Here is a 10,080-nt window from a genome sequence, read left to right as displayed (position 1 = left end):
TAGTCTTCATTGAATAAAAATTAATAGACGTTATTTATTAAATTATATATAAATATTGGACGATTCACTTTGATAATTTTTAATGGTTATAGTTATTATATATTTGTGAATAGAATATTTTCACAATAATATAATAGTAGAATTTTTTTTGGCTTACAATTATAATAGTAATTAACAAAATACTTTAATTTCGAACAATATCCTAGAGTGTTGGAAATAAATTTAAATTTTATTTGAAATTCATAAAAATACAAATTTTCATTCTCTTCTTGAGAGAGTAAACTGATTTTAAAATGGGTCGGAGAGCCCCACCAACCAAAATAGGTTCAAAATGCTAGCTCATCTCGATTTATGGTGGATTAACGGTTTAAAATGCTAGCTCATCTTGGTTTGTGGTGGATTAACCGACTAGTCCGCTTAACTTTAAAAAAAATCATTAAAATTAATAAAAAATAATAATTAAAAAATTAAATACAAATAAAAAATAGTCAAATTACAATATAATTTTTTTACTATCTATTTTTAAATTTTTAACTTCATTAAAATTGTTCAAAACAATATATTTGTCAATAGAACCATGTTTATTTTAAAAAATAAGTCACATAATTTGAGCATATATACGAAATTGTAAAATAAAATAAATAAAATTAATAACTAAAAAAAATAAAAACAAAAAGTAAAAAAAGTATTTAAAATTTATACTTATTAATTTATAAAACTAATTATTCTTTTATTTAATAAAATAAAAATAAAAATCTTTGGTTCAATAAATCGACCCATCCGCCCCACCAAAATCTACAAATTTGGCGGATTAGCCCAATAGGTTCGGCCTATTTTAACGCCTCTAATCAACATACTGTTTAATTTATCAATATTTACGTTGAAAAGGTTTATATTTCTAATAACAAGAAATTAAGTACTTTACAAAAATTAATAATATACCAATGCTATAGAAATCAAGAAGTTGGACAATGTTGAGTAAATTGACCTTTAAAATTATTTGATATTATATTTATATAAGTTATTAAGAAATTGAGTACATTTTTTATATATAATATTTATTTCAGTACATTATTTTTTGTTTTGCATAAACATAAGTTATTTAATCAACAATAATCTGACCAAGTAATATTTAAAATAGTCAAACACTAAGATTATTTAGCAAATTAAAAGCTCATTCTTGTAACAAATTATTTTTAATATAATTGAAGTCAGGTTGGAGAAATGATCCAGCGATAGTAAGGTGAGAATCGATACCTATATGATAACTATTTATAAAATACAATTCTTATATATCATAAACACATATGAGATAGATCATTTGTGCCCAATTTTGTATTAAAAAAACCCATTTAATATAAATAACTTTACTCATTGGGGTGATTGTCGAAGCTAGCTTAGCTTGTGAAAATGGAAAATGTGACGTTGCGAACTTACCATCAAACAGAAAATTATTGAACAAAAAGAAAAGTTAAGAATAACACATATAATCATATTTAGTTTTCTACTTTATAATTCAAAACAAAATTGAATACAAAAAATCACAGATATTAGAAGGAATTTTACATATGTATCAGCACACTGAGTTAGTGATACACGGGAAATTTTATGATAAATACTTTTATGCAGTGTCATGGCCAAATGGTAACGCATAAAGTCGAGAATAGATGTGAGTACAGGACTACCGGATATGGATATGTGAAGTGATTTCATTGTTTTTGTTCCGTCCGTTGGCTATACTTTGGTTCATTGTTTTTGTTTTTTGTTCTTCTAACGGACTTATCCCATGCCAACTCAAATGGGTATAGGAATTTTTCCGCAAATCTCTCTAAAGAAGCTCACTAAAGAGAAGTTGTAGCACAGCAATTCTATAAATATATCCACTCTTGACATGAAAGAGGTACGTTATTCATTCTGAATAACTCATATTTATCCTCTACTCTTACTAACTTGAGCGTTGGAGTCTTTTGTAGGTGCCCAACGCCGCCGTCCTTACAAGAAGACGATGCTCCTTCCTCTCACTCCCAAGGAAAGCAAGTTCAAGTACTACCAGAATAGGCTAAACCTCGGAGTCTACTTTCACACAGGAACATTTGGCGCCCACCGTGGGGTCCGAAAAGTTACACTAACCCCACTTTCTTTCTACATTGCATTTTGTGTTCTTCTCTTATACAGGGTTTATCAACCTTTCGACATGGCTGATAATGGAGCTCATCAACTCAGTTGTGGCCCAGATGGCTGAGCTGCAAGCAGAAGTCAAGAGGTTAGCAGAGCTATCAACCCAGAACAACAAACGAGAGGAGGGTAATTCCAAAGGCTCAACCCAAGGCAGCACCGATCTAATAGGTGTCAACCCCCCAAGGAGAAACTGACCTTGGACAACCCATTCTCTGAAGAAATCACGAATTATCAAATGCCGAATCATTTCACACTTCCTTCCTCTCTTGAGCCATATAAGGGGATTGGTGACTCCGAAGCATTTCACACTCCCTTCCTCTCTTGAGCCATACAAGGGGATTGGTGACCCCCGGGCTCACATTAAAAAATTTCAATCTATGATTTTTTTAACGGACCTAATAACGATCATGTGCTTTGCAGAGCTTTCCCTACTTACCTTGACGGAGCTGCTTTGCTTTGGTTTTTGAAATTACCTGCAGGATCAATCGCTTCCTTCAAGGAACTAGCAAGGTCTTTCATCGACTACTTTGCAGCAGCACGAATCTACATACACGGATCGGACTACCTCAACACCATCCGCCAGGGTCCACAAGAAAGCTTGAAGGATTATATGACCAGGTTTATAGAAGCCACCATGGAAATACCTGATCTAAATCCTGCCGTCCACCTACATGCCCTCAAAGCCGGTCTCCGACCCGAAAAGTTCAGAGAAATAATCGCGGTTACAAAGCCGAAGACACTAGAAGAGTTCCGGAAAAGAGAAGCTGGACAAATGGAGATTGAAGAACTCCGTGAGGCCGACAAAACCGAAAGAAGACCAAGAAGGGAAGACGACAGAAGACCAAGGTCGGTGAGCACTAAAGACCTCGGCAAACCATTCAAGCTCACCCCAAAATTTGACAACTACACCAGATTCAATACGAAGAGGGAAAAGATAATCAAAGAAATACTCAACGCCAAAATTATAAAACCACCAGCAAGAACTGGGAGCTACCAAGATCAGCGATTTGTTGACAAAAGCAAACACTGTGCCTTCCACCAGAAGTATGGTCACACAACCGACGAGTGCGTGATTGCCAAAAATCTCCTAGAAAGATTAGCTTGGCAGGGCCTCCTAGATAAGTACATCGAAGGAAGGAAGTATAAGGAGAGCGACAGGAACAAAGAAGAATGCCAGCAAACCTCGGCAAGCAAGGACACCAATAAATGGTCAAACAACAACCCACCTAAAGGGGTTATAAACTGCATATCCGGGGATTCGCGGGGGGAGGCGAAACAACCTCGGCACGGAAGCGAAGCTACCATGCAATGCTAGCAATCGAAGGAACAACGCCACCAAATAACAAAAATACGCCTGACCTAGAAATCACTTTCAACCAGACTGACATATGCTCGGCCGCCCCTCACTCAGACGATCCGGTGGTAATCTCTATCCAAATAGACGACCTTTTGGTAAGAAAAGTCCTTTTGGACCTAGGTAGTAGTGTAGATGTCCTCTTTTACTCTACTTTTTCAAAAATGGATCTATCTGAAAAACTAATGCAACCCTCATCCAGAGAATTAGTAGGGTTCTCCGGAGAAAGAGTGCCGATCAAGGGTTATATATGGCTAAGGACAACGATGGGAGATGACCCGTTTTCAAGAACCATAGACATACAATACCTAATAGTTTACTGTCCCAGTCCTTATAATATTATTCTCGAAAGACCTGCTCTGAACATGTTCAGAGCAGTCATATCTACTTTTCATCTATGTGTTAAATTTCAGGCACAAGGCGGCAAGATAGCGACAATATATTCTGACCGCCAACAAGCTCGGCAATGCTATAATGCAAGCCTAAAGAGGTCGGATACAAGCCAGAAACAACATGAAGTGCAATCAATACATGGCACAGAAGTTTTGTCCCTAGCCGAGCTTGATCCTTGAGGGGACACCCAAGAACGACCTCAACCAGTAGATAAGCTCCAGAAGATTCAACTGACCCGCACGCCAGAACATTTGGCGCCCACCGTGGGGCCGAAATTAAATAACCCAACGACAACCTTTTGTTATTATTCTTACAGGTCCACGGTTGATGATGTTCTTTCACCTACTCATGATGATGAACTTGTGGCAATGAACATCACTCTCCAAGTGGAGGCAAGAGAAAACGACCAATCTTCTGAATGGAGCAAAAACGAGAGAAATTAAGAAAGGGGCCAAATAAACTAATTTCGCTCCACCGAAGTTCATAAAGTTGGAATTATATTCGAGTTTTTAACCAAATTTAACAATCTTTTATAATTTATTAACTTATCATTTATTCTATCTTTTCGGTGATAGTAAATCTTCTTTACGTTTATTTTAAATTCACGTATTACTTGTGAATTAGTATTCGCTTTATTTCTTATTTTACGCTGCTTTGCTCTAATCATAATATTTATTATTATGCCGAATTCCTCTTTTTTCTTCTTCTTGTGTTGTCGACTATAAAAAGTTTAAGAACTTACTATAGTAATGACACTTTCTTATTGATTTCTACCAAATTAGCATAATACATAACTACTTATTCCTATTGACATGTTAACAAGCTACATTTGTTCTTATTCTTTCTCAATTATTTTCATGTATTATTGAAAACTTCTTTATTTGTTGTTTATATTATTATTATTATTATTAGCAATTACTGCTTGTTCTTCAACTAATTACTTAATGTTCATGCTGTCTTATTCGTATTTTTTCAATTATTCGGAATGTCGAAGCTTAATTTTAACTTTAGCCAATAAATTTAGACTGTATTTAACAAAATTTTTTCTTAGTGCTTGTTTGGGCGCCATTATTTTGATAAAAAAAAATCTTTTTTATTGAAAAAAGATTTTTTTATTTTTTAGTGTGTTTGGCAAACTTTTAGTAGTAAAAGTAAAAGCACTAGAAAAATCAGAAAAACATCTTTTTCGAGAAGCTATAATTTACATCTTTTTTTAAAAGATCTTTTTTCCTTAAAAAAAAAAGATGTTTTTCATATAATAAATAAATAAAAAAGTACTTTTATATTGTTATACCCAAACATAATTGATAAATAAAAAGATCTTTTTACATGAGATACCGAAACATAAAATTACTTTTACTTTTACATAAGATCTTTTAAAAAAAGACAACTCAAAAAAAGATCTTTTTTTAAAAGCTCACCCAAACAAGCTCTTAATGTATTGACGATTGGAACAGGAGATGTTTAATATGTCTTCAATTTTTCACCTTCAACTTACGAGAATGGACCTCTATCACACGTGAGCAAATTTCAGCTCCTCCTCTATCAACTCAAACCAAGTTAACCGAGTTATAACTTATGAACCTTACCTATAAGTCGTAGTTGACATTTCTACTTCGGTAAAATTATGTATATGTATAATCTAATTTGCTCATATAAATTTTTTATGTCAACTTTCAATACATCATAACTTCTTACGAAGTATTTGCTACTCTATATATTTGAATTGCTTCACATTATGTATGTATCTTATCATATATCAAAATCAATCAATCAATCCATCCGAAAATAAAATTGGCTATTATTTCAATCCATTTTATTTATGGTACAAATCTTTATTATTCAATATTCAATAATTAATTGCTTTGAGTAAGAAATTCGTCAATAAGTTGCTGTGAGTTGGAAAAATTCTCAAGACAATTGATCATTACATTCTCGGATCATACAATCAATTTGGTCAACGAATACATATTTTCAAACTTTTCAGTTCGTGTGAATCAAATACTATATGCCATCCATGAAAAATTGTTCTCAAGCAGAAAAGTATCCCCCACACAATTATATTGATCGAACAACTCTTACCATTCAATTGGTTTTGAATAAATATCAACTAACTGACTAAGTTTGGGGGCTACCACTCATTGAATAGCCTTAACTATCTCACATTCTAATCTTTTTTTATTCATATTTATTTATTTGTTTATCTATTTCATCTGTTTGATCGTTCACAATCTTTCAATATCACTTTTTCACTACCAATTTTTTTCAATTTTTCCTCTCTTTTCAATCTAACAAGTTGCGTTTGGGGGCTGCTGTAATCATAATTCCGATTTATAGGTCGGAAGCTCAACCTGTTTAATTAAAAATTTTCACAGGTCAAGCTTGGGGGCTATGTTCCCTCCGTTGGCTATACTTCGGCTCAGGTAAAACTATAAATCGGAATCTAGTTAAAACTAAATACACACATGCTATATCAGGAGTATGTGGAGAGTACGTGTTTTGCTCTCCTAACGGACTGATGATTGGATTTTTGATGGTATAGAATTTCACAAATGAATTCTCGTTGCAAGTATAGTTTCTAAACCAATCAATAATCCTTTCATACAAAAAGTTGTTTGTCACTAGTACAAACCCCTAAAATTTATAAACCGAAGTATTTAAACCTCAGGTCGTTCTCCCTAGGAATTATAATAAAGTGTCTTGTTATTGGTTGTGAGTTATTTTGGGGTTTTTGGATAAGAAGCATGAAAAGTAAATGGCAATGAAAATAAACTAACAACTATAAAAGGCTCTTGGCAAGGTATGAGAACTAGAAGTTCTATCCTAGTTATCCTTCTCAATTGTGATGAGAATTGTTCATTGCTACCACTTAGTTAACCCTTACTAAATAAAAGAAAGTCAAGTGGATGAATTGACTTGAGTCACAAGTCCTAGCCAACTCCCAAGGAAAGACTAGCTTTAGTGCACTCCAAACCAATTAGCAATCTCTCCAATTATCAATCAACAAAGGAATTAGATAACTCAAGTGTCACTAATTACTCTACCTAGGCCAAGAGGAACAAAATCTACACTATATCTAGAAGAGGCATTTCAACAAACACATAAAAGGCAATAAAAGTAATCAACATAAATTGCAAGAATTAAAGAGAGATGTAACTACAAAGGCAAGAGATCAACAATAGAAAAGTAAATAAGAACAACTATTATAAATTACCTCTTATTGAATTGAGAGAAAATGGAAGGAAGAATAGTAGATCTACAACAAAGTATAAGAACATCATAAAGGAAATTACAACAAAAGAATAAAAGAAGAATGAATCTAACACCAAGGAATTGAGATGTAGAAGTAGAAGAAAGCAAAGATTAAAACCTAGACCTAAGAACTAATCCTAATCCTAATCCTAATTCTAGAGAGAAGTGATAGCTTCTCTCTCTAGAAACTACTTCTAAACTAATCCTAATGTGTGTGTATGAACTCTTCTCTCTTCAATCCTTGGCTTTAAATAGCATCTTTGGCGCCAAAGTTGGTTGGGATTGGGCCCCACAACCCTTGAGAATTCGTTGGTCACGTTTTCATTAAAAAATCATAAACCAACACCGACGCATACGTGCACAGCACGCGTACGCTCCATGGGGTGATTCGCAGGTGCGCGCAAGCGCCAGGTGCGCGCGCGCGTCCATGGGCGAGTTCAACTTCTTTGACTTTTCATGATTTCTCCACTTTGCATGCTTTCCCTCTTCACTCCTTTGATCCATTCCTAGCCTTTTCAGTCTGAAATCACTAACAAACATATCAAGGCATCTAGTGGAATCAAAGGGAGATTAAAACCATCAAATTAAGGGTTTAAAAGCATGTTTTCACATCTAAGCACAAATAAGGAGACAATCACAAAACCATGCTATTTCATTGAATAAATGTGGGTAAAAGGTGATAAAAGCTCTTAAAATCAATACAAGATAAACCATCAAAACAGGGTTTATCACGGACTTATCCCATAAAATCAAGCAACTACGTGCCAACCCAAATGGGCACAGAATCTCTCCGCAAATCTCTCTAAAGAAGCTCACTAAAGAGCAGTTGTAGCACAGCAATTCTATAAATATATCCACTCTTGACATGAAAGAGGTGCGTTATTCATTCTGAATAACTCATATTTATCTTCTACTCTTACTAACTTGAGCGTTGGAGTCCCTTTGCAGGTGTCCAACGCCGCCGTCCTTACAAGAAGACGATGTTCCTTCCTCTCATTTCCAAGGAAAGCAAGTTCAAGCACTAGCATAACAGGCTAAACCTCGGAGTCTACTTTCACACAGGAACAGGTAACATACATCGGTCAAGCACTACAGGGACAAAAGAGGTCAGAGCTGATAAGAGTATTACATGCCAATGCTGATCTATTCGCCTGGACCCCAGCAGACATGCCCGGCATAAGCCTAGACATAATCTGCCACAAACTGGCCACTGACAGAACAAGCCGACCTATAGCTCAGAAGAAGAGGAACCTCGGGGCAGAAAAATCAAGGGCAGCCTTAGAAGAAACAGAGAAGCTCCTTAAAGCCAACTTCATCAAAGAAATCCGCTTCACCACATGGCTCTCAAACGTGGTAATGGTAAGAAAAAACTCAGGTAAATGGCGCATGTGCGTCGACTTTACAGATTTAAACAAAGCATGCCCTAAAGATGCTTACCCTTTGCTGTGCATCGATAAACTCATAGATAATGCATCAGGTTTCAAAAGCTTAAGCTTCATGGATGTATACTCTGGCTACAACCAGATCCTCATGCATCCAGAAGACCAAAGCAAGACAGCATTTATAACTGAACATGGTAATTTCTGTTATAGAGTCATGCCATTTGGTCTAAAGAATGCAGGTGCAAGCTACCAACGACTGATGGACAAAGTATTCCGGCACCAAATAGGTCGGAACATAGAAATTTATGTGGACGATATGGTCGCCAAGACCACCCAAGAGCGGTCACACTACAACGACCTCAAGGAAATATTCGAACAGATCCGATCATACAATATGAGACTCAACCCGGAAAAATGCGCCTTCGGAGTTCAAGGAGGTAAATTCCTCGGATTTATGCTAACCTCACGAGGAATTAAAGCGAACCCTAAAAAATGCGAAGCAATATTCAACATGGCAAGCCCTAAAACGATGAAAGAGGTACAACAATTAGCAGGAAGGGTAGCCGCACTATCTCGATTCTTGCTAGCAGTATCAAGCCGATCATACCTGTTCTTCCAGACGATCTTAAAGAATAAAAAATTCTAATGGACAAAAGAATGCGAGAAGGCATTTGCCGAGCTTAAAACTATCTTATCATCACCACCCGTGCTGCAAAGACCTGGAGTCGGTAAACCCCTATATTTATATTTGTCTATTTCCAATTACTCTATAAGCTCGGCTCTTGTCATTAAGACAGCTAGTATACTTCATCAGCAGAGTCATGCAACCAACGGAACAAAGGTATCCGAGGATAGAGCAGCTAGCCTTAACACTCGTGGTCACAGCAAGAAGACTAAGGCATTATTTCCAAGTCACACAATAATAGTAAGGACAAAACACCCATTAAGGCAAATACTCACAAAACCAGAACTGGCCGGACGTTTGACCAAATGGTCAATCGAGCTCTCAGAATTTGACATTCAGTTTTAACCAAGATCAGCCCTCAAAGCACAGATCCTCGCCGACTTCATCACGGAACTGACTCCTGACGAGCACAACAAAACATGGGAGTTACATGTGGACGGAGCGTCAAGTCAGGAAGGAAGTGGGGCTAGGATAATCCTAAAAGAAGGAGACGAAGTGGTAGCCGAACAAGCCTCGCAGTTCCATTTTTCGGCAAGCAACAACCAGGACGAGTACGAGGCCCTCATAGCAGGACTCAAACTCGCCCTAAGCCACCAAGTACAAAACCTGACAGCCCATTGTGACTCCCTTTTGGTAGTCCAGCAGATCTGAGGAGAGTTCCAGGTAAAAGATCCCTTGCTAGAGCAATATTGGCTCATAGCAAAGGATCTCATTTCAAAATTCAGCTCGTTTACTATACTACATGTGCATAGAGAAAAGAATGTTAGAGCATACATATTATCCAAACTCGCCGCCACTAGGGCAGATACACAAACATCAGCACTATCACAACTTAC

The 10,080-nt window shown here is 36.2% G+C and overlaps 1 protein-coding gene across 1 annotated transcript; it reads left to right on the top strand.

Moving 5' to 3' along the window:
* The first annotated feature begins 1,891 nt into the window (after window positions 1-1,891).
* LOC107481386 (uncharacterized) lies at window positions 1,892-3,493 on the top strand. Its single transcript, XM_052253236.1, has 4 exons — window positions 1,892-1,900; window positions 1,974-2,043; window positions 2,176-2,263; window positions 2,599-3,493. The coding sequence occupies exons 1-4, from the start codon at window positions 1,892-1,894 to the stop codon at window positions 3,491-3,493; spliced, it is 1,062 nt and encodes a 353-aa protein (XP_052109196.1).
* The last annotated feature ends 6,587 nt before the right edge of the window (window positions 3,494-10,080 follow it).

The sequence above is a fragment of the Arachis duranensis genome, chromosome 8 (assembly GCF_000817695.3).
Source record: "Arachis duranensis cultivar V14167 chromosome 8, aradu.V14167.gnm2.J7QH, whole genome shotgun sequence".
Lineage (NCBI taxonomy): Eukaryota > Viridiplantae > Streptophyta > Magnoliopsida > Fabales > Fabaceae > Arachis > Arachis duranensis.
This window is presented reverse-complemented; position numbering and strand designations above follow the sequence as displayed.